The following is a 20,497-nucleotide window of genomic DNA, read 5'->3' on the forward strand; positions in this document are numbered from 1 at the left end:
TTGTATTGCTTCTATTTTTTCTGTTAGATGGTTCAGGATGTTGTCAGATAGGGATTGCAATGGTACAACGCACTTGTTGAAGAGGTTGGGGCATTTAATTTCCTTGATGATTTTGAACAATTCTGCTTGTGGGGTTGTTGCAGATTAGGATTTTTGCAGTATAGTATGTTCTTTTTGGCTTTCAGGACTGCTGATTTGTAAATTTGAGTGTGGCGTTGGGTTTTGTTTTTGTCCAATTGGTTGTATTTATTTATTTACTGAAATTATATAGAACTTTTATTCTAAGCGCTTCACAGCATACTGAAACGGTTGAGTTGGGGCCTCTGCCTCCTGGTGCTGCATGGACGGCAGTTGGCGCCCCAGCAGGCTATTTGCTTCAGTGGATCGTCTTTGCAAATGTTTTCCATCATGGCACCTCCACACAGACTGGATCTCTCTGATGCCCTGCCGTCCTAGAGTCTCAGGCGAGATGGTAAGTCTCGGCTTGCGTTCCCGTTGATGCTGTTTATGAAGTAGCCTTTCACTTCACCCTCTGAAGAACACTTGCGTGCTTAGCACTTTCCCCACATGTCCGTTTATAGAGGCTAAAGCACGGTTTTGTAATAAAAGGTTTCTCTGACTGCCCTTGGGCGACCAGGTTCTGCTTATTGGTGACCACACAGAATAATATGATGCAACGTGTGGTGAGACTGCATTCTTTAATTATGCTCAGCAGAATCTCCAGATACTGCCAAAAGGCCCACCGGAGAATTAGCGTGCAAATCACTCATCTTCTTGCAAGAGGGCACTGCATGCAACTCCACAATTCCCCCTTGCAGGTAGCAGTAACACATCCAAAGATGCAAGTCTTCACTTCTCTCTCTTTTCCTTACAGCCCAGCCCAATCCTTGCCTTTTGAAGTCTCGTGCTCACAGACACACTCCCCTTCCAACCCACTTCTGTTCTAGTTCTTTTCCACAGTACCCCCTGGGACTACTAGCGGCCTCTCCTGGTATAGTAAGTACCAGCTAGCTAGTGGCAGAGGCAGCCCCTTCATTGCCAGTCTCTAGTACTATCAGACACTGGTATGGACAGTGTCAGTGCCCGGCGACAACCACCACTGGCATTTAAAGCAGCCAGATGTACTGGCAGTAGCAACAATCCGCTTTTACTGGCAAGAAATGCCCCAGGTGCTATAGGCGGCAGCCCCCGATGCCAGCAAAAACACGATACTGGCTGATGCACCTAGACTGGCAGAAGTAGCCTCTAGAATACACAGCAAAGCATGTAGACACATCCAAGACTGACAGCTGGTACTTACAGAAGCAGCAAACACTAGCAAGTCATATCTTACTAAAACAACAACCCTTGGTACCAGAAGCAAAATGTAGCACTGACAGCAATCCGTTGCTAGTGGTAGCATCCGTTGTACTGCTGGCTTTTCTGTCAGCAGCCAATGGTACTGGCAGCAGTTGCATCTAGCACTGCAAACTGACCCTTCTACCACCAAAAACTGGCAGGTGCAGTCACTTGTACTTGTGGAAGCAACTTGCACAACCAGTAGTTAGTCTCTGGCACAACAGCAGCTGCACACCAGTACTGCCCAGGCACTAGCAGCTGCCCTTGCTACTAACAGCAGCCATTAGCACAGGCAGAAGCATTTGGTACTGGTAGCAGCAAACCAATGTACTGGCAGAAGCAACCCCCCGGGACGGATGGCGGCTTCCCGAACTAGCAGCAGCAGCCACTAATATTCGAGGCAAACTCTTGTACTGGTAACAGCCTCTGCTACTGACAGCACTCATCTCTGGAACTCCCAGCAGCTGCTCCCGCTGGCACCAGATCCTGGCACTACCAGCAATAGCCATTGTAAGTGATGCACTCTGCCCCGTTCTTGCATTTTGCTACTGTTTCTTACCCCAAGCACTGGTCGGATCCACTCTCTTCTCACCTGTTTGCAGCAGAATGTGTGTGTAAGAAGAGCCCTGCAGCAGATTGAGGCTATGTTCCCCAGCAGTTACACTGATAGGCAAGCAAATGTCTATGCGGAAAAGGCGCAGTGTGGGGATACGTCATGTATATGGACACGGTATTCCAATTAATTGTTTGAAAGTTTATTCTGTTATTTTGGAGTACAATTTGGGCGCAAAGCAGACACATGTCAAACATTGTGCTTATTTATAGCCTCATAATGTGCACATATTAACATTGAAATCCCATTTTATTGTTTGCGCTCGTCTGCTGGAGTACCTCTTTGTGTACAGACTGTAAAAGGTTTTGGAATAAAAGGCATGATGCAAGAAGCTTGACCTGGTCATGGCGTGTGAGGAATGCTGTTTTTTTTTCTTCCTTTGTTTTCTTGGAGTTGTAATGAATATTTCCATTGCCTAATAGGACAGTACGGCTAAGAGTACACAGAGCTCCCAAGTGATAAGGCAACCCAATCCTGTTTTGCCTTTCGATTCTGGGGTTGTTTTTTATTTCCCATTTGAAATTTAAAAAACAACAAGTTCCAGAATTTCACACAAAACACGGCTCCCTCTATGTACCACCACCCAGCCTAACCCTCTTTATATACTCAACCCTACCCCTCCTCTCTCTACACCCACCATGAACCGTAACCTCTCTCTTTGGCTCAACCCACCCTAGACCTCTTATCCCCCACCCATATTACCCCACTCTACGCTCTTTATTCCTCCATTCACACTACCCCATCTCCCTATCCCTTCTCATCCTACCTCTCACACTCTCTCTTTATTTCTTACCATCTCACTCTGACCCATTCTCGCTCATATTTGCTCTTGCTCATCAATGGCACCCTCCATCAATGGCTTCCTCACTTGCTCTATTCCCCTTATCGCATCCTCCTCTAAAACTGTGCACTTTCCTCCTTTCACCCAGGTGCCAATAAATGCAACATGCAAACAACATCAGTAAACTCCCAAACTATTGCCATTGCTAATGCTTGTTTGAATTGTGAGAGATTAGAACAAGGGCATATGTACAAAGGTAAAGAATTCGAGTTTGGGATAAAGCAGTTGCAAAGAACGAAAGCGGGAAGCAGCACATTGAGGATGAGGAACAGAAAGAAGGAACTGAGAGGCAGAATGAAGATTACGTGGTGGAGGGTAAAGTGAAATCAAAGTGCACAGATCAGGAAAAGCAAGCGTGTGAATAGATTTAAAGACTACACAAAGCAAATGACATTCACAGCGCTGCTGAACCAATAGCCACTTAAGGCGAGCCAAAAACAGAAAAATGTGGGAAGACGGGGGAAATCTATAAAATAATTCTAACAGCAGATTGAGGAAGTTAGCGGAATGGAAGAAAAACACATTTTAGGAGACCAACAAAATGAACAACAATAGTACAAACGGGATAAAACCAAGGTTTGAAGCAGCATTTTTGCAGAAGAAAAATAACCAGGGCACGAATAATGTTAAATAAATGAAAACGAAAAGAGCGAACAACTGAAGAAATGTGAGACTGAAAGGAAGGAGGCAGATCAAATAAGATACAGAGATTACGTGCCTGAGACAAATCGACAGAGAGGGAGAGATTTTAGAAGATGAGAAAGAAAATTTCAGTTTTCTTTGAATTTAAACAAAGAAAACGAGAAGACATCCAGGAGGAGATGGGTGCGAGACAGGAAGACAGAGGACTGGCTAGAATCATTGAATGAAGGAAAAGACAAGGTATCATCATTATACATGTGCACCGGGAAACCAAAGTCAGTGATAAGAAAAAACAGTGAAGAGGTAAAAAGCCTGAATAAGACAGGACCAAGAACAGACCTTGTTGTAATGTTTTCTCCATTGTTTTTCCAATTTGCAGTTTTTCTTTTAGTTCCCTCACTTCTGTGAACCATCTTGCTGCAATTTTCTTTGAGGTAGATGTGAAGAGTTTTGCAGGTGCTAATTGATTAGAGCGCCTGTGATCCAGGTATCACGCTTCTGTTTCGCCGTTTCCACTGTCATTCTATTTAGCTGGGATGCGTTTGGTTTGGTTGATTCCAATGTATCTGCTAGCGTTTACAGGTCAAGGCTTTTCCAGTTTCTTTTGTTTGTCGCTGGGAGTATTCTGTTTGTGTGCATCATGCGGCTTGGTATTTTGACAGTGAATGTGATCATATGGTGGTCGCTCCATATGATTGGTACTGGTGGGCCAGCGGTCGAGTGTCCATCTCTACTGAAGATTGAGTCTAAAGTGTGTCCCGAACTATGGGTGGCACTGTTTACCATTTGTTTGAACTGGACGGTTTCCAGTAGGATGCTGAGCGAGTTTGCTGAGGTTTAATGTTCTCTTTCAAACCAAATGTTGTAGTCCCCAGAACGATTATGCTGTCATGGTATGTGGAGAGGTTGGCAATGACAATTGCATCGGTGAGATTTGTGGCGAAGTTGGGGCTGTAGGAGGGCAGTCTGTAGATCAAGATGATCAGCCTCGCCTGGCCGACCTTGTTCCTCTCTGATCGACCCTCCCAGGTCCAACTTTGGTCCTTCCTTTCCTCTATCTCCCTCTTTATCTGTGGTGTTCCCCAGGGGTCTACCCTCTCTCTCTCCCCGGCTGTTCAACCAATATCTGGCACCTCTCGCCAATCAAATAGCCGCTCTCTGCTCCAACATTCAGTGCTATGCGGATGACACTGAGCTCGTTTTCAGGCTTCCCTCTGCCACCTCTTCTTCTCTCATCTCTGACGGTCTGTCTGCTATCCAGGTTGGTGTGCCACCAACGATCTCTGCCTTAATGCCACTAAGACGGAGATTCTCCTCATCGGCACTCCTGCACCCTCCTTTTCTGTCACTCTCTGGCTGGCCTCCCCTGGCACTCCTCATGCTGCCCACCTGTGAGTCTAAGAACCTTGGGGTCATCTTCGACTCCACACTCTCCTTTACTCACACTCTCCTTTTCTCCTCGTATCTCTGACGTCTCTAAGAAGTCAAACTACCAACTGAACCTCCTCAGAAGTATTCTTCCTTTCCTCTCCTTCCCCCAGAAGCTCACTGTCTTTAGAGCTCTGGTTCTCTCTAGGCTAGACTACTGCAATAGCCTCTTTCTAAATCTTCCTGCTTCTACTCTCCGCCCTTTGCAACGCATCCAGAACAGGACTGCAAGACTTGTCCTTGACCTCAAGCCCAGGGATCATATCTCTCCAGCACTGAAATCTCTGAATTGGCTCCCAGTGGCTGCAAGGATTAAGTTCAAGATCCTTTGCATTGTCCACAAGGCCTTCTGGGGCCTTGGTCCTCAATACCTCCAACTCTCTCTTCGTAAATACCTTCCTACTAGAGTTCTTCACTCCTCCATCTCCAACTCTCTCAGGGTCAGTCGCTTCTCCAAGCAACGAGTTGGTGGTAGATCTCTTTCTTCGGCTGCGGCCTTCCTCTGGAACAGCCTCCCTGCCTCTCATGTCCGGTCCCGGAAGCACCTCAAGAACTTCCTCTTTGCTTCTGCCTTCTCTCTTCCTCCCTACAGCCGATTTCCTGCCTGATACTGCACTGGGCACCTGGCTACCCTCTGATTTCGGGCCCAGGTCCCTACCCGCCCAGTTGCACACCCACACTGCCTCCCAGCAACCCTTGCACTTGGGTCTGTATCTGTAACCATACAGTTCCCCTACCTGCACTTTTGGATACCTGCTGTCTGCACGTACCCTTGCAACTGCCACCTGCTGGCCACACTTTGTTATTGTTTTAATCCCATGTACAGCACTGCCCCCTCCCCTTCCCCTGGCACTTTTCCGCCCCCCCTCTCCCCTGCACGATCTCAATGTCACTTGGCCTAGTAAGATTGTTGTCTCTGTCCTCCCTCTGTTCGCTTTTCCTTGCCTCGTCGCACCTTGAAACACTTGTGTATAGGCGCCTTACAAATGCCATATCATATCAGTAGGTTGGATTGGTCGCTGAATTACTTTGTAGTTGCCCGATAGACATGTTTCTGTGAGGAAGAGCGTGTCTGTGCCACCTTCGTCTAACAGGTCCTACATTTCTGTTTTGTGCTTTACCATAGATCATACATTAGGCTGCAGTGTAAAGTGCTCGTTTTTTATTGTTCTTGGGTCTCTGTTGGGGCAGGGACTGTCGGATTGTCAGAGCTCTCTCTGGTGAGCCTATTTGGGGGCTTCGCAGTTGGAGTCTCCGTCCCTTCGTTGAGGAGTTCCATTAAGTTGCACAATGGGTTTCTTTGTTCCGATTTGTGGTAGTAGAGTGTTTGGTAGTCTGTGTGGTCCTTTCTCCAGTATCTGGTTATGTAAGGTGTGTGAATCGTTAGGGATTCTAGCTTAGCTCTCGTTCTTGTGGGATTTTTTCCAAGGGTATTTTTGATGTTGCTGGTTTGTGTGTGTTGTGGTGTGAGGTTTGGTTGTCTGGTGAGGTTCACTCTAGAATTCATTGGGTCCTTGGTTGTCAGTGGTTTGTTTTACATTGTAGTAAGATTGTAGGTAGAGAGGTAATGGGAGATGTAGTGTTACGCTCACCTGGTATCCACGGGGGCACCACACGATACTGGATGGAATCTAAGCGCTATCCCGGACATCTCTCTGCTTGGTTATGTGCCAGACGTTGGGTAGTGCTCATAACAGGAGAATGGAGGGTTAAGATACTGGTTCTGTGATGGGTGGACTCCCACCTCCCTCTGGTCCAAATCCCCTCCCTTGGGGTTATTGCTCACCTTAGGTTTTTGTGCGTTGAACTCTCCGTCCTGCGTCTCTGTGCAGGGGCGTGTGGTTGGTGCGGGTGTTCCGTGGACCTAGTTGCTTCACTGGTCCGTGTACCCTTGTGTCGGATCCAGACCGGCTGTGACTGACTCTGCTTGCTGTCTTCCAGGTGAATAATGTCTTTTCCGTCTTAATTCTGTCTCTTTCTTTCCCTCCGTTTTCTCTGTCTTCTCGGCGTCTTGCTCCACTACACTGTTCCCTAACAATGGCCCTCATTACAACCCTGGCGTTAAGGGATTACCGGTATCGGTAAGGGTATCGGTACCGGTAATCCCTTAACGCCCGATTACGAGGTCCCTTTGCGGGTCCCGACCTTAACGGCTGGTCTGTACCAGCCGTTAAGGGAAGGACCCGCAAAGGGACCTTGAAGGGGATTACGGTACCACATTTTGCGGTACCATAATTACCGCCTTCCCCATTCCCATTGAGCCCTATGGGGCAAAAATGGGAATGGGGAAGGGCCAATGGTAAATGGGGAATTACCGCCCCGCCAACCTTGGAATGGGGCGGTAATTCCCCAGGTCACCATGGCGGAACCGGTAAATTACCGGCGTTAACCATGGCGCTAATAGCGCTAATGGTTAACGCTGGGGTTGTAATGAGGGCCAATGTCTCTTTTTTCCACAGGGATGATTGCGATCTCGGAGTTGCCGCACCGATGGCAAAGACCACAGTGAGTTATTGATGCGCAGAGCTCTGCGCTGTTTATTGGTGTTAATTGCTAACCTGTGTTCTGTTGCCTTCTTTGTACAGGTTGCGGTGATGTTCCGGAGTGATGAGCGATCGAAGCGCTGTTTGCCCAGGTAAGTGCTTTGTAATGCTGACCTTGTTCCTTCTCCCTTGCAGGTTACGGTGAAACCCGGAGATGGGCGAGGTAAGAGAAGCGCAGGGTGCTGCCAGGACTTGCTGCTTGCCCAGGTAAGAATTATCATCAATGCTGTCCTTGTTTCTTTACCTTTGCAGGTTGCGGCGAACTCCGGAGATAGGCGAGGTAAGCGAAGCGCAGGATGGATTCAAGGCCGGTTACTTCACAGGTAAGTGTTCTTGCTCGCTAATGCTGTTCTTGTTCTTCCAAGTTATTAATGGAATCCGGATCTAGGGTTTCAGGGTCGAGCCACCGGAGAAGCAGATGAGCAGGAGCTGGACACAGTGAGCGTCACGCTGCAGGAGTGCAGAATAACGCGAATCGTGTTCTGCTGTTTGGGTGTGGTTTAAATAGCTTAGGTAAAGTAGTTCCAGGCCCAGCCACACCCAAAACACTAGACCGCATGGCTTGGTTCGAATGAACTGCACTGTGTAATAGGCCTCCATGTTGGATTAAGGTCCAAAACAGCTATTGCTTTATTCCTGATAATGAGCCTGGCGCCAAAGGCGCCAGGACTGACTCCGTGTAAGTTTCTGATGGAGTTCTAAGACCCTTGAGGCCGGTGTGAAGTGCTTTAGCCCCATTGCTGCCAGGGGGCTGTTATACCTGAGGGGGTCAGGGGCATGGATCTTGACATGAAGGCTGTTTTAGTTGTTGTCTTAGTCTATATCTGTAGTTCGCTTAGTGGTGGTTGGTGGAGGTTGGGGTGTTGCAGATTCTGGTAGGTAGTTTATGTTTGACGGGGGTGTTGTTCCGTTACTCTTTCTTGTTCTGTTTTCCATTGTTTCCTTGTCCTTCTTATATCATGGCATGTTTGTGGTCGTGATGTGTCAGGGATGTTGTTGTCCGGTGTTGCATGGCGGGTTTGATTGTGCGATGAGGTTGTTTTGGTGATAGGCTCCATGTTTGCGTGGCTCTCTGTCTGGTGTTGCTATTTTGTTGGTTTCGATCAGGGTAGATGGGGCATTAGATGAGGGTTTGTATACCGTGGCGGATGCCTCCCAGTGGTTACAGGTTTGAGATGGTCTGCTTTGTTCCTGGTGTTTCGGATTTGTGCTTTATTCTTGGGGCGGGCCCTCATTGGTTGACTTTCTTGGTCTCAGGGGCAGGTAAATGTGCTGCAATACACAGTGGCGTCTGCCTCACTGTGGTGGCTTGCTTTTCCTCCATGTCTCCGATTCGTGTTTGTCATATGTTCCAGGCGTGGGTGCCTTCCTGGGCTGATTTCATGCTTGGTCTCAGGGATATTTCAATGAGCTGTAACACACAGTGGTGTCTGCCTCGCTGTGGCTGATGGACTGATTTTTTTTATTGACTTTTCTTTTCTCATTCTCTTCGCGGGGTCTAGTATTTGGATTTGTCAAATTGCTTCAGGGTGGTCTGTTTTGAGGTTGATGATCCTTACCGTTGGGAATTTCTTTGGGGTTTGTGGTGGTGGGTTACTGAAGTAAACAGTGTCTCGGGTGGCTCCCAGGGGCAGAAGCCTACCTGTGGAGCTTGTCTCATGGTTGGCGTCATGGCATTTATGGGTGGGTTGGGTTTGGTAGGGTAAATCCCAGCAGATTAAGGTTCTGAGTGGTAGGATTCTGGGTTGGTTCTGTTCTAGGGGATACCCGGGTCAGAGTGTTGAGGTTTGGGTTGGTCTGCACAATGCTGTAGGATTCAGATGTGGTGAGACCCTACAGTGTCAAAATTCAAATGAGGTGTATTAAGAAAAACTCTAGTGTGGTGCAACCAACGCAACAGCAAAATTCACATGTGGTGTAAACCGTGCAGCAATAGAAATGCAGCTGTGGTGCGACCCCAACCTTATTAACATTTCTGAGGTGGTGTCAACCACGCAGTAGCACATCCCAATGTGGTTCAACCTCAACAGTATTAGAACACAAGTGTGGTGCAACACACGTACTGAGCAGAGTTTGAATGTGGGTGCGGTTCTGCAGCAGCAAGGTTCAAATGTAATGCAACCATGCAGCGGCAGAATTCAAATGTGGTGCAACCTCAACAGTATCAAGTTCAAAGGTGTTTATTGCCCCCATTTTTTATTTATTTATTATTATTTATGTGCTCTCCTCTGCACTTTCCACTCTCCCTCTTCCATGCACTTTTTCCCTTTTCCCATTCACATGCACTTGCGCATTGTCAATGTCACTGGGCCTAATAAGATCGTTGTTGTTGTTGTGTTGTGTTGTGTTCTCCCTTGCCTAGTCGTGCTCTGAAACACTTGTGTACGAGCACGATACAAATAAAATATCATGTCATAATGTGAAGTCTGTTGTATTATTTTTAAATTAAAGGGGAGACGGGAACATTAAGGATACAGAAAGGTTTTACAGCTTTTGAATATTGAGGTAAATAAAAGGTTAAACATTGTATTGTAAGTTTATATTTGAAAACGGGAGCACTGCAAGGAAATGCGAACAAGCATTAAAAATGGATACAGGCACAATGGGTACATGATAAAGAAATACGGAAGAAGACAGCAAGTTATATTACAATGAAGTGGGAGCAAAAAAAATGGAAAAAGCAAACAGAAAAAAGGAGGCAGTCTAGTATGGGCGAATGGGTGGTTTTTAGATCAGACAAAAGGAAAAGCTCTGGATAACTTTTCAAACTGAAAGATTTAGGTTATGAATACTCTATGGGTGTCAAAAAAGGATGCTGACACAAGAGTGGCATTCTGGTTGGCAAAAACATTTATTTTGAAAATAAACCCTCACTATCCCGATCTTCTAATAGGGGTTTTCCTGCCTCAAACTAATACTAAAGGATCTGTCAGAATGTCCATCAAAATCAAAAACAAAATCAAACTCCACCATCCTCTGTCATAACCTATTTCTATTCCTTACACTACAACGAAAGAATAGGTCAACAGAAAAGTTCCTTCTCCAGGAGAATGGCTCCCTTTCTCCTGGTAGATGGGTGGTATTCTCCCATGGGTGACTCCCTTCCCCTGGCTTGTGGTTCCAACAAACCTTTACAGCAGTCAACCTTTGGAACCAGGAAAATGACTCCCTTCTCCTGGTATTGGCCCACACACTCCACTATAGTTCACACAAAAGCCAGGGGGAATGACTCCCTCCAAAAGGGCTTTTAGTTTTTTCAATATTTAGGAACCAGGAGAATGACTCCCTTTTCCTGGTATTGGTAAAGTCCCAGTTCCTTCTCAGGGCCTCAGTGGACCTGCCACTGGGACAAAGATGCTTTCCACTGATACTTAATATACTTACGTAGGGTGTCCCAGACCCTTGTCTGGTGGTCAGTGGGCTTATTGCTGCCACTGCGATGAGCAGGTTCTCCTCTGGTACTCAGTATGCTAGTCTTCAGGTTCCAGATCCTTCTCTGGTAGTCCATGGGCTTATTGCGGCCACTCCTTGGATGCTTGATGCACCCTTCCCAGTAGTTTGACTGTTACTACAGGGTCAGTTAGAGCCTCATGAGCCTGCCTTGCTCCACTCCATGTTCTCTTGTATCTCCAGTTACCTTCTTTGGGACTTCAGTACGCCACCAGGGCTTCCTGGGACTGGGGCGTGTCTCTCCGGCTCTTCGGGTTTCTTCCTTCAGCTTCTGCAGCAGGGCGGTTGCTGCACGCTCTCCTGGACTGCTCGGCCTTCTCTTTCTGCTTCATGTTCGGGTTGGCTCCCGCTGGACCCACGGAAAACTCCCTCAGCACCATGCCAGCGTCCTTCGCTCTTTGGTTTCTCTGGTCAGCCGGCAGGATTCGAAACTCCCGCTCTGGATGGCTTACACACTTGCTGCCTCTCCCAGCTGATCTTGACATAGTCTAGAGTCCTTCTTCTCTTCTTATACAATGTTGCCAGTCCCGCCCTGGTGGACTGTCAAAGTCCTTTCTTTTTCTTAATGGATTGATTTTCATGCATCCTCAGGGCCACCTCATACCAGTACTAGCACAGTTAGTAATCTTCATTTCTTCTGTGCTCTTCGTCCGAGTACTTTCTGTTGTGGTGGTTTCTCCTACACTACAGAAATAGATGGACCTACTTTCAAGGAAGTGGTTTTGTCATGGAAGGAGGGGGGTTAGGGAAGGTTGGGATGTGACTTTGGCCAATAGTCCTTATCCCCAGAGGGGGAGTCCCTCCCCATAAGGTCCTCCCGCATTATACCACCCCTTAGGGGGACTATTGGGTAGTGGCCGCACCTCCCTAGCGTCATGTGAAAGGGCTCCCCCTTGGAGAATAGTTACGATAACTTGCGAATTGTCACAATACACATTTTTGATATCATAAATTCTAACATGATGTTTCGTATAAATGTTTCACTGGGCACCTTCCCTATCTAGTTTAAGAAGCTCATCTGAAAGTACCAAAGGTACGTAAACATTTCTCAGCTCAAAAAGGGCTCTGAAATGCCAATTTCCAGCCCGGAGACAATAGAAAGCAACAAGCTAATTGTAAAATGCGGGTCACCATCAATCAGGTATTGAAAATCACTAGAGCATTAAGAGTGATCAATGTTAAAAACTGCCATCTTCTGGGCACTTTTCAGCGGCGATCAGATTACACAAAGGAGGACATGCTATGACTATTAACCTCATGGCTCCAAGTCTTCAGTAGGATGCCTAGGGTGCTAACCCCACAAGAAAATTACAGTAGAGCAAGCATCAAGATCCTTAAAATAACCACACCAAACACATTTGAAATAAGCAAGATGCTGATTGCTGTAAGTCACCGCTTAGCAACAACAAAGATGTAGATCTGAAAACCACAATGCAAAGGTGAGCAGGCCATTAAGTGACACCATTGTATCACATATCATGGAGGAAGATGCAAGACTTGCATGGACTTACTTTCTGATGCCGAATACGATGTACAAGCTACGAGGCATAACTAGGAACACCTGCTCTTTTAGAATTGCATCCATTATCTTCTTGACAGCATACTCGGGCTCCAAAATTGGCAACAAGTTAGGCCACCTGAATGTAGGAAATGAGATATTGTTAATATTTTACATGGCATTATCTGCTGCTGGAATCCATAATGTTAATACCATGTGTGTGGGGCAGGGGGGGGGGAAGAAGAGGGGGTGGAGGGCTGTTGGTTCTATAAACCCCAGGTAAAATACTAGGCAAAAAAGAAATTAATTTGACCATTTACTAGACTACACTAACCAGACTTGTGGTGACGTTCTCATCATTGCTTACAAATCAATCTTCAATTCACACTTCCATAAAGTTTGACTTTTTACGCCATTTCATTTGAGCCAGACATGCACAGATCAATTGAAGTTCTTCTCCGATATTTTCTGAGCTTGCAATACAGATCATTACACTGAACAAATGTACCTACAATTAAAGGAGCAATCTTACACATCATAACTGCTACTGCGTTACCATAGCTGATAACAACCCCATGCAATGAGGTCCATCTCAACAAAGTTCTGGTGGCATAGTCAGCAGAACTTTTCAAGCTAAAACCTGCAGTTCTGCCATTTACATTAATGCTATGAACCTAAAAGTCACAGCATGCATGGACAGTTGGCTAAAACGCCAGGACTGGATGAAGTTCTCACTCTTGACATGGGGCCACCTGGCACCAATGCAATACTCTGCACGCAAACTGGTTTGATTTGTCAGACTATCGAACACAGCTTTAATTGGTTTGCATTCCTTCCTTTGCAATTCTTTGCAACCCACAGTTGTGTTCTCCCCCTTTCAACATTGATTTAACATTGCAGGACATTGTTACGCTCACCTGGTCTCTACCGAGGCGTTGGGGCACGGTCGCAGCCCTCCCAGGGATGAAACTTCTCTGCGCCTAAATGGGAACTGCGATGATAAGCAGCTCGGTTCCTGTGTGAATATAAAGTGGGATTGTGAGGATATGCAGGCTGTGGTTCTAATACCTTCTTCCGACCTCTTCTCCCTTGATGTGGCTCCCCTGGGGTTGGGCTATTCTGGAAGGCTCACCTGCTGAATGTTAATGATGAGCTCTCTGCCCCTGCTGCTTCTGGCAGGGGTGCTTTCCGAAGGGGACCGAGTTTCTTTACTGGTCCCGTGCTGTGGAAGTCCAGGCCAGCTGCGACTCATCCACTTCTCTATCTGGTGGTTCCCTTGTTTCTACTTGCCTGCTTGTCTTCCGACCTTCACAATTGAATTGGTAAAGTTTGTTCTTAACTTAAAGTCCGTTTTACATGCAATGTCTCTTTCTCTGCTCTCTTCCTTTGCAGGTGTTGTAGCGGTTCAGGCGGTAGCTGCAGTGATCGAAATGCAGCCAGCGGTACAGAGGAGCTGAGCAGCGAAGGTCCGGCAGCTGGTAAGCAATCTTTATGGGTGCGCATATGATTTTGAGCGAGGCGCGCCCCTGGGTCTGGTGTTATTAATTATTCTAACCTTGTCTTATCTTCTGTCTCATTTCAGGTCTACGGTTTCAGGAGCAGGATTACGGATGCTGCGGAGTTGGATTCAGAATCCGCCAAGAAGATGGGATGCTGCCAGGCTGAAGAAAACCAGAGTCCAGTTAAGGTTGCAGCCACTGCAGGTTTCCGCGAGGTAAGTTAGCTGGGTCAGGCGCCGGTGAGCGTCACGTTGCACTGATGTGCAAAGTAACACGAAGCGCTTGTCTGAGGAACTGGTGTGTTTATATAGTCTAGTTCTTGGCCACGACCCATTGGTTCTGGCCTTCCTGCCACACCCTGCCCCACCTAGATACTACACATGCTTTTCAGTCTCTACCCCCTGCCTCTCTTGGATTCTGCACGTGCCTTCCAATTTGTAAATAACAGTGTGCAAGTGGAGAATTTCAGTGAACATGAATAAAGCGCTCCTGCATTGAATAAACGTTTCAGCTTGTATTCATTCAAGAGCCGGGCCCCTTGTGTCTAAATGTCCCAAAGGGACAAGAAGGAGATATGTTACCCCTTGCCCCCTGTTAGGCAGAAACCTGTGCAGTTCCCTCTGGGACCACTGCAAAAGATTTAAGACTACAGGTGTTTGGCAGTAAACCCACTTGGTAGCAGTCTGTACCACACAGATTCACTTGGTAGCTGCGGCTGAGCAGTCAGACTTCCCTCAAGAAGAGTTAGGCAGTATACAGAGTATTCACAATAGGTCAAAAGAACATAGTAGAGCAAGTAAACACTGACCAGGGCTTGGTGTAAAAGAGATATAATTATTTATTTAAAACCACATCTAGAAAAACACACAGGCACCAATAGTAAGCAATTCAAAAACACGGTCACTAAAAGATATACACTCCCTTAGAATAATATTAGACAAGTCTTAAGTAAAGCCCCACTTATTTTCTGACAGCGGTGAGCGCTTAACGTAGATGGCACTCTAATAATTCGTTTTTAAAAGGGAGAGAAAAGCAGAGAATAAATTGAAACAGATCCCAACACTTTTACAAGAACACAACAAGAGAGGAAGGCAAAGTAAAACAGTGAGTTTAGAGTTCAGTAGGCCGGATCCACTTTAAGGGGATCAAAACGAAATGTGTCCAAGGTCACACGGTTGCAGTGCACAAAAGTCTTGAAATGGTTCAAAAAGAGTTGGACCAAAGAAAGGGACCAGTTAGAGGGTCAAGGCGGCCAGCCCAGTCCAGAAGGTTAAGGGGTTATTATTACCTTGTAGCAATCTTTAGAAAGGGAAGCCTGGCGGACACGGTACCTTAAAGTGGTGAGAATACTCCAGCGGGGGCAGTTGTTCCTGGCAGCGGATGCAAGTCGGTGCTTCGTCCGGGGGAGGAGAGGATCTCGTCGGGGAGGAAGACAGGAGTCCGTTGCACTGCCAGGGAAGAAACCAGCTGCGGAGTTCTCAGTTAAAAGGAACGGTCATTTAGTTCGCGGTCCAGTGGTAAGTGGCTATCCGGTTACCGGGGTGCTTGGCACGGGCAATTCGACCACAAGCTGGTCTGGGGTGCGAAGAGAAGAAGGTAAACTGGTTGTGCCCACCAGTCAGGGGAAGAAGCCTCTCCAGCCGGGAGATCTTCTCTGTCGTCGGGAAGTAGTGAGTCGGTTCCGCAGGGCTCCACCGGTGGTGTCGTCGTGGTAGGTTGGCTCAGCTTCTCCCTCGTCGGATTCTCAGGTCCTGTGACGACTTCTGAAGTTCCAGTCCCCAAAGCCCTGCTTTTATGCAGCACACCCCCATTCACTCAGCCTAGCTGTCAATCAAACATGCTAAGTGGTGAGCCGGCCGGCTCACCACTTGGGCCAATCACACAAGAGTGCAACTTGAGTTACCAAGGTAACTCAGTCCAGGGTGCCTAAACCCCCTCCCACACCCCCTGTGGTACCCAGACAGAGTGGCACCACTTTTGGAGGCTTCTGTGGAGAAGCCCGCCAAAAAGTGGAACAAAGGGCTCGACTTGGGTTGGAGTCACAGAAGAGAACACAAACGCCATTTTAGAATCGAGTCCTGGCAAAAAAAAACAACCGGCGAATTAATATTAAATAAATAAACCAGCGGTATGTTCGAGGCTATGAGAATGAAATAATTAAAGTTGGTAGCCTCGAACAATGGGAAAATCCCATAGGAATGTATTCGCGGTCGAATATAAAAAGTAGTATCCATTGCCACCAGCCAAAACTCGATCAGGGGGGACGGAGACGTGCCCCCTCGACTAACAGACCCCAGGGCAATCGAATTGCCCCGACCAGTACGTCCACAATATGATGGTTTGTACTGGTTTCTGTTAATAATTTGGGACTAGTAAAGCCAATCGTGACTTTACATGCCCTGGGAGACAGTAGTCAGTCCCAGGGTATGGAGTCTATGGTGGGGTGTCACTATGACACCCCGGTGTTACCGCACGGAGGGTGCTGTGTAACACACATAGAAAAAAACACATGAGACCCTATGGAGTAAAGGACCCCATAGCCCATAGAACACATTAGCAGTCAAAGGAACACCATACATCATGCCCAAGAGTGGGAGAAAAAGAGTCTCACTCTTGGCAGGAGAAAAAAACAAACTCCAGAAATCCAGCAAAGCTGCTGGGGGACTCACTAGGTTAGGAAATTCAGCCTAAAGAGAGAATTCTCCCTAACACCTCCATCAACATATGGCATAGTTTCTGCATTGTTGGGCCTGTGGCCATGACAGCACTCCCCCTCATGGCCCCTTTTATGGGTGGTTTCCCTCCTGGTCCTGGGTTGTTGGGATTATTATGATGGAATTGTTCCATTAGTCGTGGTGTGTGAACAAATTCACTGGGTTTCCAGGTACGGTCTTGAGGTCCATAACCTTTCCAATTTATGAGATAGTACAACTTGGATCGGATTATTTTGGAGTCTAGAATTGTTTTAACCTCGTACTCAGGCTCCCCTTCTATGATTTCGGGTTCTGGCAGAGTATTGATTTGTGTACCTGTTTTAATCGGTTTCAGAAGTGAGACATGAAATACCGGGTGGATTCGCATATGGGATGGTAGTTCCAATTTCATGGCAGCGGGGTTGATCACGGTTTTGGTGGGATAGGGTCCTAGGTATCTGGGACGGAAGGCCCGTCCATTCAGAGAAATGTTTTGGATGCTAACCAAACCTTGTCTCCGATCTGATAATTTGGAGCCTCTTTTCAGTGTCGATCTGCAAACTGCTTCTGCTTTTCTTTGGCTTAAGTCAGATGTTTGGCTGCCTCCTTAAGAACCCGAGTGATGGTTTCATGCAAGGTCTTTAATTCCGGCATTTCCAATGCTTCGAGTGAATCAAAGTCAGAGGTTTGTGGGCGTCGGCCGTGCATTGTGTAGAATGGATTTTGTCCTGTGCTAGTGTGGATGGAATTATTGTATGCATATTCGGCTAACCAAAGTAGGTTGTTCCAGGTATCTTGGGTTTGTTGTAACATGCACCTTAAGTACTGCTCTAGAGTCTTGTTAGTCCGTTCGGTCTGACCATCCGTTTGGGGGTGATGACTTGTGGACAACCGCAGGTCGAGTTTGGCGATTTTAGAAAATCTTCTCCAGAGTCCTGAGACAAATTGTGTTCCGTGGTCAGATATTATTATCGATGGGAACCCATGTAGCCGAACAATCTGTTCCAGAAATACGGTAGCCAGGGTAGAGGCTGTTGGGATCCCTTTTAGGAGGGATGAAATGAGTCATTTTCGAAAACAGATCCCCAATAACCAGGATGGTGTTGTATCCGTTGCATGGGGGAAGATCAGTAGTAAAGTCCATTGACAGCGTATGCCAAGGCGCCAGAGGCACCATCAAAGGACGTAAGAGACCTGCGGGACGTTGTTTTAGAGACTTGTGCTGTGCGCAAATACCACAGGTCGCGATAAACTGGGCAATATCTTTTCTCCAAGTCGGCCACCAATAATTCCTTTTTATCTTGGCTTGAGTTTTAGCGATTCCGGGATGTCCTTCAATTAAAGAGTCATGACAGTTTGCTATGATTTAGTTTTGCAGGTCTTTGTCCGGAACATATAAACTCCCTTGAAAGTATGGTAGATTGTTTACGATAGTGTATTGATTTCCTCTTGACAGCCAATCCTGTTGTTCCGATTGGTTCATCAGGTGTTGCAGGTCAGTTCTTAAGTCTTCTAAAGAGGCAGCGACTGGAATGGTGTTTAGTATTCACTCTTCGGGGATGATTGCCACAGGGTCTGGTGTGGTGAATGCCCTTTCTTCTTCATTCATTCTTGATAGTGTGTCCGCTTTCCCATTGCATACTCCCGGTCTGCAGGTAATGACAAAATCATATTCTGCAAAAAAGAGAGCCCAGCAGAGTTTACGTGATGATTGTGCTTTTGCGGTTTTTAGGTATTGTAGGTTACGATGATCCGGGATGATGGTAACTGTGTGCCTGGTTCCAAGAAGATAATGTCTCCATGTCTTGAATGATACTTTTATTGCTAACAGTTCTTTATCTGTGATTGCATAGTTCAATTCGGGAGAATTTGCAAGACCAGAATGCCACGGGATGTAATTGACCTGTTTCGGGATCTCGTTGAGATAAAACTGCTCCCATTGCTACATTGGAAGCATCGGTTTCGACTATGTATGGCAAGTCGGATCGGGGATGCCGTAGAACGGGTGCTTATGTGAAGGCTCGTATTAGGGTCTGGAAGGCTTCCTCCGCTTCTGCGGTCCACTGGAATTGTTTGCTCTTCCGTAGCAGAGATGTGATTGGGTGAACGATCTGGGAAAACCCAGGGATGAACCGATGATATAAGTTGGCGAACCCGACCACACTTTGCACACCTTTCGTGGAAGTAGGTGAAGGCCATTGGATGATGCTATCTACTTTATGTGTGTCCATGTGTACTCCTTGCGGTGCGAGTATAAACCCGAGGAATTCAACCTCTCTTACATGAAAGAAGCATTTCTCCAACTTGGCATATAGCCTGTGTTGCCGAAGCTTTTCCAGAACGGAGCGGACATGTCTGATATGATCCTCCTTCGTCGTTGAGTAAAATATGGATGTCGATATAGACGAGCAAGCACACATCCAATAGGTCACAGAGCACGCCGTTCATAAAGTATTGAAACGTCGCAGGGACATTACATAGCCTGAAGGGCATAACCTGATATTCAAAAAGGCCATATTTAGTGCAAAATGCTGTCTTCCACTCGTCCCACTTTTTGACTCTTACCAAATGGTAGGCCCCTCGTAAATCCAATTTGGTATAGATTTGTACATTTTTTACCTGATCCAGAAGTTCGGGAATGAGTGGCAACGGGTACCGATTTTTTACTGTGGTCTGATTGAGGGGTCTATAGTCGATGCAAGTCCTCAAGTCTCCCTCCTTCTTAGGCACAAAGAAGAGGGACAAGGAAGTCAGAGACTTGGATGGGCGAATGAAGCCGTTGGCTAAATACTGGTCCAATTAGGTCTTTAAATGCTGGTTCTCTTGCTCCGTTAATGCGTAAATCCGACTGCACGGAATCTGGGCTCCAGGTACAAGATCAATTTGGCAGTCGCATGTTCTGCGCAGAAGTAAGGTGTTCGCTTGCTCTTTCTGAAACACATCTTGGTAATCCAGGTATTCAGAAGGTAATGAACTAGTAAGGCCTAGCACAATCTCTTTCTCCAAACTTGACTTAGTCTGATCCTTTTATAAGTATTCCTTGTTGTAACAGGTATCCTTGCAATCTTGCGGAAAAGTCAGAACTCTTCTACGCCAGTCGATCCTTGGGTTATGGATTTTCAGCCTGGGTATCCCGAATATCATCTGGAACTGGGGTGCACTGATGAGATCTAAGGTGATGCCCTCTTGATCACCGTCCTGACACAGGAGCTCGACCTTTTCGGTATAATGAGTCACCGGGCCAGATGATAACTGAGATCCATCAACCATTGACGTTTTCCAATTTTTGCTTCTGTCGAAGAGGAAGGCCTATCCGGATAGCCAAATTTGGTCTATGTAATTCCCCACAGCTACACTGTCAATAAATGCTTCCAAAGCATGCATTTCTGATGGACATTTGTGGTTTATCAAGAGCACCAGGATGACTAGGTGTGAGGTCTGTATTGGTTTCTTTTCACCGCTCGACAAGTGAACCCCTACGCTTGCCGGGCGTTGGAGTTTTCCGAGGCAGGTTCTTCATCTTCACTCTAGTCAGTTGCTCAGACTGTTTTTCTGGGTGGTTTCACCGGACATTCTCTGAGAAAGTGTCCAGTTTTGCCACAATAAGCAGAGTTGCTGCCGTCTCCTTTTTTCTCTATCAGCCTTGGTAAGAGGGCTCCGCAAGCCCCCGATCTGCATTGGTTCTGACTGGTCATGTAGTTTGGTCTGACTCTCACGGGGGCGCATGTAAACTGACCGTCCCTCTGCTCTGGCTGGATCCATCTTCGATTCTGCAGCCTATGATCAAGTTGCACTGTCAGGTCAGATCTCCTCGCAATCCACGGTAAAAAAGCATAGTCCTTTTTTCCTCGGGCCAATTAGTTTGGGCTACAAGACGGTTGAAAGAAGTGATATAGGTTAACAAATCTTGGTTACCCTGTTGGAGTGACAATAGTTCATTGTCCAGAGCATG

At 46.8% G+C, this 20,497-nt stretch overlaps 1 protein-coding gene across 2 annotated transcripts in view; it reads right to left on the bottom strand.

Annotated features, from left to right (window-relative positions):
- Positions 1-20,497, bottom strand: part of SDR16C5 (short chain dehydrogenase/reductase family 16C member 5) — a 326,953-nt gene that overhangs the window by 13,569 nt on the left and 292,887 nt on the right. For both annotated transcript variants that reach the window (XM_069621073.1, XM_069621074.1), the window contains exon 6: positions 12,367-12,492. In XM_069621073.1, the coding sequence (XP_069477174.1) occupies positions 12,367-12,492 (126 nt within the window). The remainder of the gene's footprint in view (positions 1-12,366; positions 12,493-20,497) is intronic.

The sequence above is a fragment of the Ambystoma mexicanum genome, chromosome 5q, assembly GCF_040938575.1.
Source record: "Ambystoma mexicanum isolate Mex_15411 chromosome 5q, UKY_AmexF1_1, whole genome shotgun sequence".
Lineage (NCBI taxonomy): Eukaryota > Metazoa > Chordata > Amphibia > Caudata > Ambystomatidae > Ambystoma > Ambystoma mexicanum.